Source organism: Loxodonta africana, chromosome 1 (assembly GCF_030014295.1).
Source record: "Loxodonta africana isolate mLoxAfr1 chromosome 1, mLoxAfr1.hap2, whole genome shotgun sequence".
NCBI lineage: Eukaryota > Metazoa > Chordata > Mammalia > Proboscidea > Elephantidae > Loxodonta > Loxodonta africana.
This window is the reverse complement of record NC_087342.1, coordinates 69,084,309-69,102,084: the sequence shown is the minus strand read 5'-3', so window position 1 is coordinate 69,102,084 and position 17,776 is coordinate 69,084,309. Positions and strand designations below refer to the sequence as shown.

At 37.4% G+C, this 17,776-nt stretch overlaps 1 protein-coding gene across 1 annotated transcript in view; it reads left to right on the top strand.

Moving 5' to 3' along the window:
• Positions 1-17,776, top strand: part of DCDC2 (doublecortin domain containing 2) — a 220,107-nt gene that overhangs the window by 76,244 nt on the left and 126,087 nt on the right. Inside the window, exons 3-6 of the mRNA XM_003416442.4 lie at positions 1,292-1,368; positions 1,831-1,962; positions 6,511-6,657; positions 16,261-16,315. Of these exons, the coding sequence (XP_003416490.1) occupies positions 1,292-1,368; positions 1,831-1,962; positions 6,511-6,657; positions 16,261-16,315 (411 nt within the window). The remainder of the gene's footprint in view (positions 1-1,291; positions 1,369-1,830; positions 1,963-6,510; positions 6,658-16,260; positions 16,316-17,776) is intronic.

The window sequence follows — 17,776 nt, the reverse complement described above, 5'->3', positions numbered from 1 at the left end:
CATGAATTGGAATCGACTCAACAGCAACTGGGAGTACTTGAGAGAGCCACAGGGTCAAGGGAGAAAGCGAAGACACTAGACGGGGGGTCGTGGATAATTAAGGGAGCAAGTAGCGGCTGCAGGGGGAAAAAAGTCAAGAGTCTAGTTGTGGGGCTAACTTTGTAAAGGGATAAGGGTGCTTCTTCTGAGACAGGAGGAAAAGGAAAAAAGTAATGAAGATGTGGATGAACTGGGTTGTGGAGGGAAGGGAAGTTGAAGGGCTTCATGGCTGTTGGTTTCTATTTTCCTGAAGTTGAAGGAAATTACCTGTTGCGAGTGAGCACATCAGGAGTGGGATATAGGGTTTAGGATGAGAGGTAAGGATTTGGACTGTCCTCAGTAGGATATGTAAACATAGTTGACTTGGGAGGAGCAGAAAGATGGCTGAATAGCACTGAGGTCCAGCTGATGCCCAAAGCCCTCTCTCAGGCAAGGCTCTCAGCTGGGCTGTGTGGTTCTCTCCATCAGCAGCCTTTGCCCTTGAAGCAAGAGGGAAATGTGATCGGACCCAGGCAGATGCAAGCGCTGTAGGGACTGGGGGTGCTGGTGGGCTGCGTGGCTGATGGATGGATGGGGGAGGAATTACAGCTAAGACAAAGCTCACGCATCAGCCTTAAGAGAATATGGTGGGGTTGAGGGCCTGGTGGGGACAATGGAAAACGGGTGTAATGGGGGGGGGAGCCAAATATAGTATGTTGTGACTGGAAGGGGAGGGCATTTCAGGGTTCGAGGTTTCATCCAAAAAAACCAAACCCGTAGCCACTGAGTCGATTCTGACTCATAGCGACCCTATAGGATAGAGTGGAACTGCCCCATAGGGTTTCCAAGGAGTGCCTGGTGGATTTGAACTGCTGACCTCTTGGTTAGCAGAGGTTTTATAGGATTATTTTATTTTTGTTTTACAGAAAGCATTGCTTAAAAATTGATTTAAAATTCTCATAATACCCTAACCATTTCCTTTGTTTGCACAGATCATGAGCAGTATGCCCAGGGCTTAAGTGAAATTTTGCTTTTCTTGAGAACTTTGTCAAGGGCGTGTAATATCGATAGAGGGTGAGCTGAGAGTGTTTTTTATAAGTGGGAGGGAAAAGCAAGGTTTTAACAAAGGCACAATAGATCTCAACCAGTTCTCTGGAAACCTGTAGTTTTTCCTATTAGAAAAAAAAAACAAGGAAACAAAAAAACCCAAAACAAACAAAATCAACAACTAACATAAGTGCAATAATTTATCTTTCTTTTCTTTGCTCTGTAGGTAAAACCAGTAACCCACAGTAGGATCAATGTGTCAGCTCGCTTTAGAAAACCACTCCAGGAACCCTGCACTATCTTGTAAGTTGAAGCCCTTTTGCATTTGGATTTGAAATTGGCTTGTTGGTTTCCCTTTTGGTTTGGGATTTGTTTTGACTTTTTTTTTTTTTTCTGAAATAACTTGTTTTATTTCTTCTCTCTTTTATATTGTGCTTTAGGTGAAAGTTTGCAGCTCAAGTTAATTTCTCATTCAAAAATGTATACACGTATTGTTTTGTGACATTGGTTGTAATCCCCACAATGTGACAGCACTTTCCCCCTTTCCAGCCTGGGTTCTCCGTGTCCATTTGTCAGGTTTTCGTGTCCCTTCCAGCCTTCTTGTCTTGCTTTTGGGCAGGAGTTGCCCATTTGGTCTCATATATTTGATTGAACTAAGAGGCACTTTCCCCATGTGTGTTATTACTTGTTTATAGGCCCGTCTAGTCTTTGTAACGGCATAACTATTTCAAAAGGTTTGGCTCATGGGCTTTCCTTTTTTTCCAGCTTGATTGCAAATGGAGACCTCATAAGCCCAGCTTCTCGCCTCCTCATCCCAAGAAAAGCTTTGAGTCAGTGGGATCATGTACTACAAATGGTCACAGAAAAAATAACTCTGAGGAGTGGGGCAGTCCATAGGTATGTCAAAGTAATCTTGCAAGTGGATGGTTTTTGGAACTGTTGGAGATATTTCCAGGAAGCTCTGGAGTCACTTGTTCCTAGATTTGAATTCCAATCTACCAGTTAGGCTCTGTATGCCTCAGTTTCCTTATCTGTAAAATGGACATATAATAATACTTACCTCATAGGGTTTTTTAAGGAATGAGGTAATCCATACAGAGAGTTTACAACAGTTCTTTGCACATGGTAGTAGCACATCAACAAATATTAACTCTTTTTTATTCTTTTGATTTAGAGCAAAGGGACAAGCATCAACATTGTTTTTGTTGAGGACTTTTTTTGTTGTTGTTTTTGAGAGCACTAGCTTCTTAAATCATAATATCAGGAGATAGTCCAAACTATTTGCCTGGGGTAAAAAAGGCACACGTCAGGAAGCGTTAGTGGGTTTAAGGAAGATGCTGGAGAAAGGATATTCAGTGGGGTTGTCTAAATTTGAGTAATCAAAAGCACTTTTCTCGGGTTCTGTAACTTAAGAAAAGATTAAAATCATGGCTTTTAAATTGTGAAATCTATGGAATTATCCATTGGTGGAGGCTGACTTATTTATTTTCCTTTAGGTGGGAGGGTTACATATAATATATACAACATGGAGCCCTGGTGGCGCAGTGGTTAAAAGTAATAACAGCTGCTAACCTATATTTTTCTTTTTAACCTATAACCTATAACTTGGCAGTTCGAATCCACCAGCTGCAGCTTGGAAACCCCATGGGGCAGTTCATCAGGTCAGAATTGACTTGATGGCAGCGTTTTTTTCTTTTATACACAACATATTAAGAATATTTATATTAAAAACATACACACAAATATTTGAAATTCCCTCAAGAGTTTTTTGGTAGTTCTTGAATCCTGTCCTCACCCTAGTCTCTCCATTGTACTCAACTGGTAGTGTCCACTCCTACTTTGAAGCTCTTATGGTGTCACTGGGTGCTTCAAACGTTTAGCTTGATCGGCTGCTAACCGAAAGGCAGGAGGTTCACATCCACCCAGGAGCTCCTCAGAAGAAAGGTCTGATGATCTACTTCTGAAAAATCAGCCATTGGAAACTCTATGGAGCACAGTTCTACCCTGACAAATGCTGGGGTGCCATGAGTTGGAATTGACTTGATGGCAACTGGCAATGCCTATTTTCATGTATGTATATCCCTACAGACACATATGATAAAATAAGCTCTCAAATGACTGCATATTATGTCTTTTAGTTACATGTATATGCAGATTATGTATATTCAGGTATATTAATATATAGAGTTTCACAGCCATGGGGATTTTAAATATAGTTAGGTGTTTTAATGGAAAATAATATTTGCACGTGGTAAAAAAAACAAAAAATATAAATCAAAAGTATCTCTTCCACCCCCGACCCCGACCCCTTTCTCCAATACTTTTTTTGGTGTCATTCCAAAAATACTCTATGCATATGCATGCTCATATATGTTTTATTTCTTAAAAACAGAATTGGGAAAGCTTATATATGCACCTTGCTTTTTTCCTGTAACAACAAATCTTGGAGATTAATCTTAGCACAAATAGCTCTATACCATCATTTTTAATGACTACATAGCATTCCATTTTATAGGTGTATCCTATATTTATTTTAAGTCTCCTCTTGACGGAAATTTAGGACATTTTTAATCTTTTGCTGTTACATGTGCATGTTTTTGTATATAAGCAGAGTCTTTTGGGAGACTAATGTCTAAAAGTTGAATTGCTGTGTTGAGTGGAATATGTAGCTTCGAATTCGATAAATATTTCCAATTGTCCTCTAAAGAGTTTGTACTATTTACACTTTCACTTAATTTGTGTTGTATTCTCATACTGTCATCTGCATTTAGAAAATAACACTCCTGTTGCATAAAAATGGTATGTGATTGTTTTTCGGTTTTCATTTATTTAGTATACAACAATAACAACATCTATCGAGCATTTCTTCTGTGCCAGTTATTATTTCAAGTGCTTTATATTTTTAACTTAATGATACGAGGCAAGTACTGTTGTTATTCTCTTTTAAGAGGCATGAAATGTGAGGCAGAGAAGGGGAAAGTTACTTGCCCAAGATTATGCAGGTAGTGAATAGCAGTGCTGGGATTCAAGCTTAGTAGGCAGTTTGGCTCCAGATCCTGTGGTTTTAACTATTAAGCTACTCTCTAAATAAATGCCACATATTTGTATTTCATTTTAGGTATACTTTATCTGTCATAGCCTTTGCACATTTGTCTTATTGATTTGTAGGTGCTCTTTACATATTAGGGAAATTGATCCTTTCTTATCTGAGTTTCAAGTACATTTCCAGTTTGTATGTTTCTTTTTTGCATACAGATATTTTGAATTTTGATTCAATCAAATGTATTAATTTTTCCTTATGATCATTAAGTTTTATGACTAGCTTAGGTCTTTCTCACCCCGAGATTATAAAGTATTCTCCCATGTTTTCTTCTTGTACTTTTTAATTTCATTTAAATCTTTGATCCTTCTGGATTTCATTTTGGTGTCAGGTGTAAAAGAGGGTCTCAATAGTTATATATATAGTGATAATGATATATAGTTTGGTCTTTTGATGCACACACGCATGTTAATCCACCCAATAAAGAAACAGATAGTATTAAGCTCACAAGAACATATACACATAATTGCAAGCTCATATATACCTATCCATACATATATCGATATGAACAAATTTACATATAAAAATAAAAATATATACAGGTACAAATAGAGAAATGAAAATATGGTTGTATGTTCCTCAAACACTTGCATACTTAGAAAAACTTCAGTCTAAATATAATGCCAGATATGAGGGAGATTTGTCTGTTGTTCACTTGAGACGTGTGCACTTTTCTCTTTCTTAACAGGCCATTAATGACTCTCATGAGTCTATGAATCAGTATATTAAAATATCAAAGGCATCCCATACAAATCGGTTTAACTCCCTGTTGATGTATATTGTATTTTGTAGCAAAGGAAGAAAGCAGGTCAACAAGAGTCATGTTGACTAAAAAAGAGGCTAAAATCATGGGTTATCCAATACCCTCTTCCTTCCTGCAGAGGAAACCAGCTAAATCCTGACTGCTTCCAGAGTCCACAGCTATTTGGCTTTCTGATTTCTAGCTATAAATGTTATCTATGATTCTGATCTTCCTATTTTGAAGACAAGTGAAGGAAGATTGTCTGGGTCTGGGTCTAAGTCAGTGGTTCTCAACCAGGGGCGATTTTGGGGAACACTGGGGAACATTGGGCTTGACAAAAGGGAAGGTGTTACTGGCATCTAGTAGGTAGAGACCAGGGATGCTGCTGAATATACTACAATGCACAGGACAGCCTCTTTTCATCCCTGCAACAGTAGTGCCACTGCTTAAAAACCTTGGTCTAGGTCAAGGCAGGAAAAATGGAAATCTGGGTTAGGTGTTGATGTTTAGACTTGTGCTGTAGGAACACAATGTTATAAAGAGAGGGACTTTCGCAACTATATACTAAGTAACTGCAAACACATTTCAGGAAATCAGGGGGACTATTCTCACTGTATTTTATCCCATGGCCGTATATATGTAATCAGTAAACAAACCAACAGACCAATGAATTTTTTTCCTTTGCAAATGTCACTAACATTTATCATGTAATATAAGAAGTTTGAGGGTTTTTTTTTTTAATGATTCCCTTAAAATCCTACCAATTGCTCACTCTTATTTATAACCTTCAATAATATGCATTGTCTTTCTATTTTAGTTTTCAGTCTGTTTTTTCCTATTCTTTAAAAAAGTTCTGTGGACACTTTAAATCGTGTGGTAAAGCTATCACTGTTCTTTTAATAACTAACATATTAATTGTAGTTTGGAGCAGCAGTTTTACCGTAAAGGGGGGTTCTTGTGAAACCCCTTGATTCTGGGAAGATAGAATGTTCACTCTCTTGTTTACGAGGGAGGGCCAAAAAAGAAAGAAGCGTGAATGCTATGCTGTTCTGCCTCATTAATACTGGCAATGGCTTCTTTTCCCTCCTGCCCTCTCACCTCGTTTTTTTTCTGACCGAGATCCCTGTTCGTTTGGATGTAATACTTTTGCTGGCGCCTGTTCTTACACAGAATGCAGTCAGAGCTTTGTCAGCCTGACAAATAGATGAAGAAAGTACATCTTAAAAGCCCTCACAAAACATAAATGGAAGAATCAATCTTCACTGGAGGCTGAGCTTTATTTAAAGCACCGCAAACCTGAACAAAGTCAATTTTTTCTCCTCTGAGATCTTCATACAGCAGTCATAGGGCATCCTTCTGTTAGACTGTCAGGCTCATTGGAATGAAACACTCTACAGCCAGATACTAACTGAATCTACATTATAACACTGGCATTTACTTGAATGTAATGACTTTGACACATTGATAGTTCAATAATTAGAAAAGTAAAAAAAAACAAAAAAGAACTAAATTAAGAAGAGAATGTTTTTATTGACTTTGCAGTTTTAAGTAACTCTATAAATGGGTGTAAAGATTCTAATTGTTGGCATTAATATTTTGACAGACTTTATACTTTAGAAGGAAAACTTGTTGAAAGCGGGGCAGAGTTGGAGAATGGGCAGTTCTATGTGGCTGTTGGCAGAGATAAGTTTAAGAAATTGCCTTACAGTGAATTACTTTTCGACAAGTCAACAATGAGAAGGCCTTTTTGGTAAGTCTTCCTCCTTATTTACTCCTCATGTTCTCATTATCACTTGAAAGAGCATTAGCTCATTTGCGGTCCAGTCTCGTTTCAAACTGAGTCTTTTCTTAATAATATAAAAAAAATAGGTACCTGCAAAATGGCTTATTCTTATAATCTAGGAAACGTTATCTCTTTTTTGGTGAGAACGGCTAGTTTAAGACTCCCTGAATATAAATGCCATTATTTTACCACTTGAGAATTTATGAAAAATTATATAGTATTTTTTCTTTTATATCATGAACAACGTGTATAATAAATAAAAAGATTTATTCTTGTGAAGGGGGTACAGGGCAATGAGCTTCCATAGGAGCAAAGATTATTAGAAGCTTTAATGATGTTTTAACAGACTAGCTAGACCAAATTACCTCTCACTAGGTTCAGATAGAAACATCCAAAAGAATTCAACCAAACATACTATTTTAAACCTCTTTTAATAACCGTAAAATTTAAAAACAGTGTCATTCCACATGTACAAATAAATAGCAAGACTGGGTGTACATTTAGTAATGCGGTGTTTTAAATATGACAGTTTTAAGTACATGCAATGAACTGAGAACACTTTTTTCTCTCTTAAGTGTCATGTATTTGGAAAAGACGCTTTATTGCAACCCAGTCGTTCACTGCAGAGGAGCCCTGGTCCCTGGCAGGTACAGGAACTCCTGGGCTTGTTCCTGGTGCCTGGGATCCATCTCTGCTGCATTTCACAGAAGTCCTGGGGCCACTGTGATTTTGGAAACTGATGTTTTTGCGGTTGTTGTGCTAGAGTGGGTGACACTTGTAGCGATAGACCAGAATGTTACCAATTTGTTCTCCATTAATTTACGAACTTTTTTTTTTTTTTAAATAGTATTTTATTGAGTTTTTGTTGGAAATTTACACAGCAAGTTAGGTTCCCATTTGACAATTTCCACACAAATTTTTGGGGGACATTTAGTGACATGTATCACAATGTATCAACATTCCCTTTAATTATGTTCTGTTTGTTCACTTTCTAGTACTCTAGTTTCCCTGCCCCCTTGTCTTCTCATCTTAGCTTTTGAGAAATTCTTGGCCTTTTGGTCTCATACTGATGGTTTTTAAGTAGAGCACCAATCTCATGGGTAATATCCTTTATTTTGTGTGCCACTCTGCTATTTTGTAAAAGGTGATCTCAGGATAGGCTTGGGTCTAGGCTTAAAGAGTGTCTCAGGGTAGTAGTCTCAGGGAGTCCTTTGTTCTCTACTGTTCCAGTTTGTCTGGCTTTTTTTTTTTTTTAATTATAAGGATATAAGTTCTGCTCCGTATTTTTCTTCCATTGTACCCTGAACCAACCATTGTGTCCATGGTCAGAACAGTCAGTGGTAGCCAGGCACCATCTAGTTCTTTTGGTCTCAGGGTAGATGAGATTGTGTTTCTTGTAGAGTTGTTTCTTATCTGTGCTTTTGGTTATGTTCTTACTGTTTTGCTCCTGGCGAGTAGAGACCCGTAGTTGTGTCTTAGATTGCCTCTTGCAAGCTTTTAGTATCCCAGACACTGCCCACTTCACTAGGATGCAGATCATGACATTTGTGAACTGTGTTATCCCAATGGACTGACTTGTCCCATGAGACTGTGGTTCTAAGCCTCCAAACCCAGAAAACCAATCTTTGAAGGCATTTGGTTATGTCCGAGGACTATCTATATTTGTGTCTTCAATGCATATATGTGCTTGCACCCACGTTTGTATTTGTATGTGCCTATAGATACTTTTTTCTGTTCTCCCTGTGCACACAACTGTTCCTACTCATATAACAATATGCGTACACCCATCCATATGTGCTCAAGCACTCATTTTTACTTTGGTTGTGCTGTACTCACTGCATTCACATTTGGTACCACTTCTCCCATAACCAAAAATAATGAGTCTCTACAGTCTATAATGTACTCCGCCACCAAGTAACCATCCGTGAACATTGATCTCTGTCTGTTTTTGTCTTCTTATACAAGAGGGATTGTGTAATGTTTGTCCTTCTATGCTTGACTTATTTCACTTAACATTATGCCCTCCAGGTCCATCCATGTTATGTTTCAAAGATTTATCGTTGTTCCTTATGGTTGCATAGCATTCCATTGTATGTATGTACCACAATTTGCTTGTCCATTCATCTGTTGATAGGCACTTTGGCTGTTCCCATTTATTTGCCACTGTGAATAAAGCACCAATGAACACAGGTGTGCATATGTCCAGTCCATTTGTGTCATTATTTTTAGGTCTTTAGGGTATAGGTATATACCTAGGAGTGAGATTGCTGGATCATAGAGTAGTTCTATTTCTAGTTTTCTGAGATAGTTCCATATGATTTTCCATAGTGGTTGTACCATTTTACGGTCCCACTAGCAACGGATAAGGGTTCCAGTCTCCTCACATCCTTGCCAACATTTGTTGTTATCTGTTTTTTTGTTTTTTAACTCAGTGCTGTTTTAGCCAAGGTAAGATGGTATCTCATTATAGTTTTGATTTGCATCTCTCTAATGGCTAATTACCATGAACGTCTTTTCATATGTTTGTTGGCTGCTCGAATGTCCTCTTTGGTGAAGGTTTTGTTCATGTCCTTTGCCTATTTTGTGATTGGGTTGTTTGTCTTTTTGTTGTTGAGTTGTTTCTATAGATTTTAGAGATTAGACCCTTATCAGAAAGTCATTTCCCAAGATTTTTTCCCAGTCTGTAAGTTGTCTATTTATTCTTTTGATAAAGTCTTTTGATAAGCATAACTTTAAAAAAAATTTTTTATTGTGCTTTAAGGGAAAGTTTACAAATCAAATCAGTCTCTCATACAAAAATTTATCTGCACCTTGCTATATACTGCTAATTGCTGTCCCCTTAATGAGACAGCCCACTCCTTCTCACCACTCTCTCTTTTCGTGTCCATTTCGCCAGCTTCTAACGCCCTCTGCCCTCTCATCTCCCCTCCAGACAGGAGATACCAACATAGTCTCACTGATCCAAGAAGTTCATCCTTCACCAGCATCTTTTTCTATCCTATTGTCCAGTCCAGTTTCTGTCTGAAGAGTTGGCTTTGGGAATGGTTCCTGTCCTGGGCTAACAGAAGGTCTGGGGGCCATGACCACTGGGGTCCTTCTAGTCTCAGTCAGACCATTAAGTCTGGTCTTTTTATGAGAATTTGGGGTCTGCATCCCACTAGAGCATAATTTTTTTTTTTTAATTTTTAAGAGATCCCATTTATTTATTTTGTCTTCTATTCATGCATTTGTTGAAATGCCTGTTATCCTATTTTTACAAAAGATTAGGTCCTATAGTTTTTTCCCTATGTAGTTTAATATGTAGGTCTTTGACCTATTTTCAGTTAGTTTTTGTGTATGGTGTGAGATATGGGTACTGTTTCGTTTTTCTGCAGGTGGTTATCCAATTTTGCCAGCACCGTTTGTTAAAGAGGCTGTTTTTGCCCCACTGAATGGACTTAGACCCCTTATCAAAAATCAATTGTCCATAGATGGCTGGGTTTTAACTCTGAGTTCTCAATTCCATTCCACTCGTCTGTATGTCTATCATTGAACCAGTACCAGGCTGTTGTGATTACAATGGCTATATAGTATGTTTTGATATTGGGGCGTATGAGGCCACCTGCTTTGTTCTTTTTCTTTAATATTGCTTTTTCTATTCAGGATTTCTTTCCATATGAAGTTGGTCGTTAGTTTTTCCAGTTCAGTAGAGAATGCTATTAGAATTTGTATCAGGATTATATTATATCTGTAGATCGCTTTAGGTAAAATTGACATTTTCACTAACAAGTCTTTCAATCCATGAGCATGGATGTCTTTCCATCTTTGTAGGCCTCTTAGTCTCTGGTAGTGTTTTATAATTTTCATTGTGTAAGGCTTTTATGTCCCTGGCTATGTTAATTCCTGTGTATTTTATTGATTAGGGGCTACTGTAAATGGTATTTTCTTGACTTCTTTTTCGGAGTTACCTTTGTTAGTGTAGAGGAACCCAACTGATTTTTGTGTGTTGATCATGCACCTGCAATGTTCCTAAATTCTTTTATTAGTTCTAGTGGTTTTCTTGTGGAATATTTAGGGTTTTCTATATGTCAGATCATGTCATCTGCAAATAGAGATGCTTTTGTTTCTTCCTTTCCTCTCTTACTGCTCTGGATAGGATTTCCGGTTACGTGTTGAATAAGAGTGCAGATAATGGGCATCCTTGTCTTGTTCTCATTCTCAAAGGGAAGGCTCTCAACCTTTCCCCATTGAGTATAATGTAGATTGTTGGTTTTGCATATATGCCCTTGATTATGTTGAGAAATTTCCCTTCTATTCCTATTTTGCTGAGAGTTTTTATCAGGAAAGGGTGTTGGGTTTTATTGAATGCCTTTTCTGTACCAATTGATCTGATCGTACGGTTCTTTTGTTAATGTGGTGGATTACGTCGATTTATTTTCTAATGTTGAACTACCCTTGTAATTCTGGTATGAGTCCCATTTGATCATGGCGTATGATTTTTTTGATTTGTTGCTAATATCTGTTGGCTTGAATTTTGTTGAAAATTTTTGCATCTATGTTCATAAGGGTTATTTGTCTATAATTTTCCTTTTTTGTGATATCTTTGCCTGGTTCAGTATCAGGGTTATGTTGACTTCATAGAAAGAATTCAGTAGTGTTCTTTCCTCTTCTATGTTTTTGACGTGATTGAGTAGGATTGAGGTCAACTCTTCTCTGAATGTTTGGTAGAATTCTCCAGTGTAACCATCTGGCTTTTTGTCATTGTCGTTGTTGTTAGCAGTTTTTTGATAACATCTTCAATCTCTTCTTTTGTAATGGGTCTGTTTAAACGTTCTACCTCTGTTTGTGTTACTGTGGGTAGTTAGCGTGTTTCTAGGAATTTGTCCATTTCATTTAGGTTTTCAGATTTGTTGGAGTACAGTTTTTGATGTAGCAATCTGTTATGATCTTCTTTATCTCTGTTGGATGGGTTATAATGTCACAAATTTCGTTTCTTAATTTAGTTATTTGCCTCTTCTGTTTTTTTTCTTTCGTCAGTCTAGCCAGTAGTTTGTCTATTTTACAGATCCTTTCAAAGAACCAGCTTCTGGCTTTGTTGATTCTTCCTACTGTTCTTCTATTTTACTTATTTCTGCCCTGATCTTTATTATTTCCTTTTTTCTCGTAGCTTTTGGCGTCTTTCACTCTTCCTTTTCTATGTGCTGAAGTTGTTGGTTTACGTTAATGGTTTGGATCTTTTTTCTTTTTTAATGTGGGCATTTATTGCTATGAATTTCCCTGAGTACTGCTTTTACTGTGCCTCAGATGTTTTGCTATGTTATGTTTGCACTTTCGTTTGATTCTAGGAATTTTTAAATTTCACTTTTGATTTCTTCTGTGACCCAGTAGTTTTTGAGTAGTGTGTTATTTAGTTTCTATGTATTCATTTTTCTCTCCCCTTTTTTTTCCTGTTGTTGATTTCTAGCTTTATGCCATTATGATCAAAGAAGATGCTTTGTATGATTTCAGTCTTATAAAATTTGTTGAGACTTGTCTTCTGTCCTAGCGTATGGTCTGTTCTGCAAAAACGATCATGTGTGCTAGGGAAAAATGTGTATTTTTCTGATGTTGGGTGGAGTGTTCTCTAAGTGTTCATTAGGCCCAGTTGGCTTATGGTTTTATTTAAGTTCTCAATGTGCTTAGTCGTCTTCTTTTTAGATGTTCTGTCTATAATCTAAAGTATTGTATTGAAGTCCACTATGATTATTGTAGAATTGTCTATTTCTCCTTTCATATTAATCAGTATTTGTTTCATGTATTTTGGTGCATTGCTGTTAGGTGCATAAATATTTATAATTGTTATGCCTTCTTGCTGGATTGACCCTTTTATTATTATGTAAAGCCCTTCTTTATCTCTTGTAATAGATTTTGATTTAAAGTCTATTTTATCTGATAACAGTATGGCCACCGCGGCTCTTTTGTTTACTGGTTGCATGGAATATTTTTCCCCACCCTTTTATTTTCAGTCTGTTTGTGTCCTTATGTCTAAGGTGTGTTTCTTTTAGACAAAAATAATGGGTCATTTTTTTTTTTTTAATCCATTCTGCCACTCTGTCTTTTGCATAGGACGTTTAGACCACTTACATCTAAGGTTAATACTGAAAACAAAATGTCTACTTATTTTGCTGTTTGTTTTTTGAGTGTTTCATGTCTTCTTAGTTTTTTTTCTTCTCTTATTTCTGTTTTTGTTTGTATTTGGGTACTTTCTTGTGATGAGCCTTTTTGCTTTCTTCCTAATGTTTCTTTGTGATTATTTTGTAGTGGTTACTGAATATGTTACATTACACAACTTATAATTACAACAATATTTAACATATGAATAACAGTTAGCATACAACCTTGACATAATAAATATATTCCTTCCTCCCGCATTTCTGTTGGTGAGTTTCTTTTGACATCAGTGTACAACCTGTATTTGATGAGTTTACTTTGTACTTATTTCTTGCAAACTTTATGTTGTATTAGTTGCAGGATTCAATTATTGAGTTTATTCCCTGAAAATACCATATACTTGGTCCTTATGATTGCCTGTGTTGTTGCATTTTTTTGGAGATCTCTCTCTCTCTTATCTTTTCCCCCCATGTATAGATATGAGTATGTATTTAATGCTCTTGCCTTTCCAGTTGAAGTACTCCTTTGAGTAATACTTGCAGAGCTGGTCTGGTAGTGGCAAATTCTCAGAGATTGGGGATGTCTTAATTTCCCCATCATTTTTGAATGACAACTTTGCTGGGTAAAGAATTCTTGGTTGGCAATTGTTTTGGTTCAGTAGCTTATATGTGTCACTCTATCGTCTTCTCACCTTTAGAGTTTCTCGGGAGAAATCCATACTGACTCTTATGAAAAACTCTTGGTAAGTTTATTGTGTTTTTCTCTTGATGCTTTCAGTCCTTGTCTTTGATTTTCAAGAATTTTATTAGAATATGTCACAGAGTTGATCTTTTTGTGTCTCTTCTGATGTGAGTTCTTGTAGCTACCTGTATTTGCAGGCTTGTTTCTCTGTTCAGATTTGGGAAATTCTGATTATCTCTTGGAATATTGTTTCTGTAGCTTTATTGTTGTCATGATGCTCTGGGATTCCAATAATTTTAATGTTAGATTTCTAAACTGAATCCCATATTACCTTTTGGGGTTGTTCGGTTTTCTTTGTTCTTTGCATTTGTTTCTCTTGAGACTTAATAAATTCAGTTATTTTATCTTCTACTGGGTACTGGGTTTTTAGTTCATTTATTCTGTCTTTTGTCTGTTCAACTCTATTTAGTGTTTCTCTTGCTTTTTCTAATTCAGTTGCTTTGTTCTTCAGTTCTGGTAATTCTGTGCTTTTTCTTTTCTTTTTTTTTTTTGATGTTTTCAGTTTCTTTGTTGAGTCTCTCATTGTGTTCCTCCATTTGTTTCCTGATCTCTGCTACTTTGTTTTCTGTGTGATTTTAGCTTTCTTTAAACATATGTAGCACAAAAGTTTGGAAATTATCAATTCTTTGCATTATTCTTGCCTCCATAGGAAAAATTTCCTTGTCTTCATGTTTTGCTTTTGATTGGTCCTTCTTCTCTTATGATTCCATGTGTTTTACTATTTTTTTTTGAACTTGCACCATTTCATTATCTTTTTTTTTTTACTTTAATTTTGTATTCTGGTTTTTGTGGGAAATTTTTCTGATGGAGCACCCTGGTGGCAAGCATCTGGCTGCCAACTGAAAGGCCCGGGCCTGCACCCACCAACTGCTTTGTGGGAGAAAGATGCAATAGCCTGTCTCCTCAAAGACTCAGAGCCCTGAGAACCCCACTCAAAGCCCAGGGGCAGCCCCATTCCCATCCCACAGGATCACTATGAGTCAGAATTGACTCAGCAGTAGTGGGGATGGTATGTTTACCTGAGAACCACTGGAGGGTCCTCTTTTCCTTAGGTTTTTTTTTCAGTGATGATTCTGTCCTGAATGCTTGATTTCTAGAATTCAATACACATATGCGGGAAGGAGGGGTGGGCTATCTAGTCACAGGCTCTGATGTAAGCAGTAGGGCTCGGCTTTCCTGAGGCAAAGGTGGGGATATCTCTACGTCTTTACCTTATGGGCGCACCTTCACAGGCTTTCTGATGGTGTCCCACTGCGGGCAGGGAGCTAGTTGTTTCCTTCGGTGTCACTGTCTGTCCAAAGTATTCCTCTTGTCCTGTTTCCCTTGCAGTTCCTCTTGTCCTAGTGCCTGTCTGTCTCAGGCCTCAGGAAGATTCAACAATACTGTCTCACCGCATCATAGTCTCCCTTTGTGTCCTCCCAACTGCACAGCCCATGTATTCCCATGACCAATCTGAGCTGCCTTAAAAAATTGGACTACACCTTCCTCAGATTAGTTCCGTTTTTGTGTTGCCTGTTTGGGGTGTTGTCCCAAAACGGTTGCAATCAGCAAGTACTCATGATTTTTAGCGAGTAGGTTCTCCCAGCTTCTGTGCTGTCCCCATTCCTTCTCTCCCATACTTCTGGACTCAGCCCAACTCTCCAGTACCTCAGCTGCCATCCAGAGTTCTGAGATCTCAGCCTGTGCTTGTTTTTATTCGATGTTCAGTGGGTTAGTTGCTGGGGGAGTAAGTGGGGACACCCACTCACTTCGCCATCTTGCTCTGCTTCCTCCCACGATATGTATAGTTTGATGGAGAGCCAGTGCTAGGATTTCTAAATCAGTAATAGATGAAATGGAATTTCAGGGGCAGTGCTTGAACTATGGAAGAAACATGACTTGCCAGCACTTTAGAATTATTTACCAGCAGATGTATTGCTAGCCGACCTTACCCATCTGTGAAATCAAATCCCTTAACCATCTCTGCCAAGCAGCTGTAAATCTCACAGTTATTAAAAGAGGTTGATTAGCCTGCTGTGACCTACTGTGTGTAGCTCAGTTACTACAGTGGTAGTACGTAAACTGTAACTCATGTTGGCATTCTTGCACAAATTAGTAAGATTTACCTTTATATATGTGTCCTGTTTTTGCAGAGGTTCAGTTGGGTTTCAAACTGAGTCTTTTCCTAATAACATAGATATCGGTGAAACAGCTTATTCTTATAATCTAAGGGACTTTATTTCTTTTTTGTTGAGAATGGCTAGTTTAAAAACTGTGTGGATATAATTGCAAATATTTTACCACTCTGCTCTTCTATCAGAGTTAGACAGGGTAGACCTTACAAAAACAGTGGGAAATTACTTTTCTTAACTCAACCTGGTGAAGTAATTACTCAGCCTGGGAAATTATTTATTCTGAAATGCAAGCAGAAAATTTTGGAATTTGAATATGAGTCCTGTGAAAAAACTTAAGGTGGTACTAAAAGTTTATAAGCATCAGTTAAAATAGTATATAGGAAAGCATTAGAACTCTTTTGTAATAGAATTTGGAAAATTTAGGGTATTCTTAGTGAAATTGAGAAAATCTGTGGTACCTTTTGTGAAACACAGATGTCAGTAAATGGTTGCCTTCCAGTTTGGGGTGACATTTGTCTTCCATTATGTATTATTTGCAAATAATGTTTAGATTTCTAAACTGCAGTGTTTTTTTTTTTTTTTGCAGTCAGAAAGCCTCTTCACTACCTCCTATTGTAGGATCCAAAAAGTCTAAAGGGAGTGTAAGTATCAGATGGTTTACTCATTAATGTTCTGTATTTCTATACAATGCAGAGAGACTGTCCTTAGGGTTTCAATTAAATCTGAAGAAATAAAACATAGCTGTCTTGTGGTATATAAGCAATTATGTGAAACAACACTAACACCTTAGTGTTACAATTAAGGTCCTAAAAAGAGGGCTAACATTTTTTTAAAAATATGATTACAAAATAGATTTCTTTCTCTTTGTATATAGACCTGATTTACTTTATATCGTGGTTGAAAGCTAGTCCATAATGCCTGCAAGTATGCGACATGCTATATTAGGTCATGTAAGTGGTCTATCCATCTTGTTGTGTATCTCTGACAAAGACTAAAAAGATTTGGTAAGAAAATGATAATCCTCAGTTATATTTCTCAAAAGATTAAGAATCATTCTAAATATGTTGTTCCCCATCAGAAACTTTTCCATCTGTCATTCATTAATTCAGCAAACATTTATTAAATGACTGTTATATGGGAGAAGGCAGTGGTGGTTCCATGCCAGAATCCTTACCTTCCATGTGAGGGATGTAGGTTTGATTCTCGGCTGGTGTGCCTCAAGTGTAGCTTCCACTCATCTGTCAGTAGAGGTTTGTGTGTTGCTGAACAGACTTCAACGTAGTGTTCAGACTAAGACAGACTAGGAAGAAAGGTCTGGAGGTCTACTTCCAAAAATGAGCCAGTGAAAACTGGAACACAATGGTTTGATCTCATTGTGTATGGGTCTGTCATGGGTTGGCAGCTGACTCTACCACAGCTAATAACAACAGCAACATTTTGTGGGACCTATGACAGGCAGTTAGGCAATTTATTAACCTATTTGTATTTTTAGCCTATTCTCCCTCATGGAGATGAGTTTCATGTCATGCCGAGGTATTACTGTGACAGGTTTTTCTGTCTAAGGCTTTCTTTCTACCCTCAGATCGAATTACCTGACTAGTCTTGATAAAAACAGATCTGACATCTTCCTCCTCCCTCTGAGTTAACTAAATCAAAGTCTTACTTTGTAAAATAAGTGATGGGCGATGATACTGCCTTCGAATGATTCTTTAGATATCTTCTGCCCCCTTATTGTTAGTTACATCATATAAAATTCTTAAAACAAGGAAAATAATTTTAGATGAATATGCTGAACTCAGCATAGCAAACATCAGATGTTTATTACCCATTCATTTGCTGAGACTATTGTACTATTTATGACATAGCTCTTGCCCTCAAGAGACTTGCAATCTAATTGAGATAGAGAAGAAGCTTGAAAAGGTAGTAAGATAAAGCTAACACCAAATATGTGCTGAGATTAGTAAACATGAGAGAGAGAGAGAGAGAAAGAATCAATGTGAGTTGGAAAAAGTTCATGAAGGAAGTTGAATTTAAGCTTTGCCTTAAGAATCAAGTAAAGATAGATAACGGGAAAGGGATTTCCGATAGAAGGGATGGCGTGT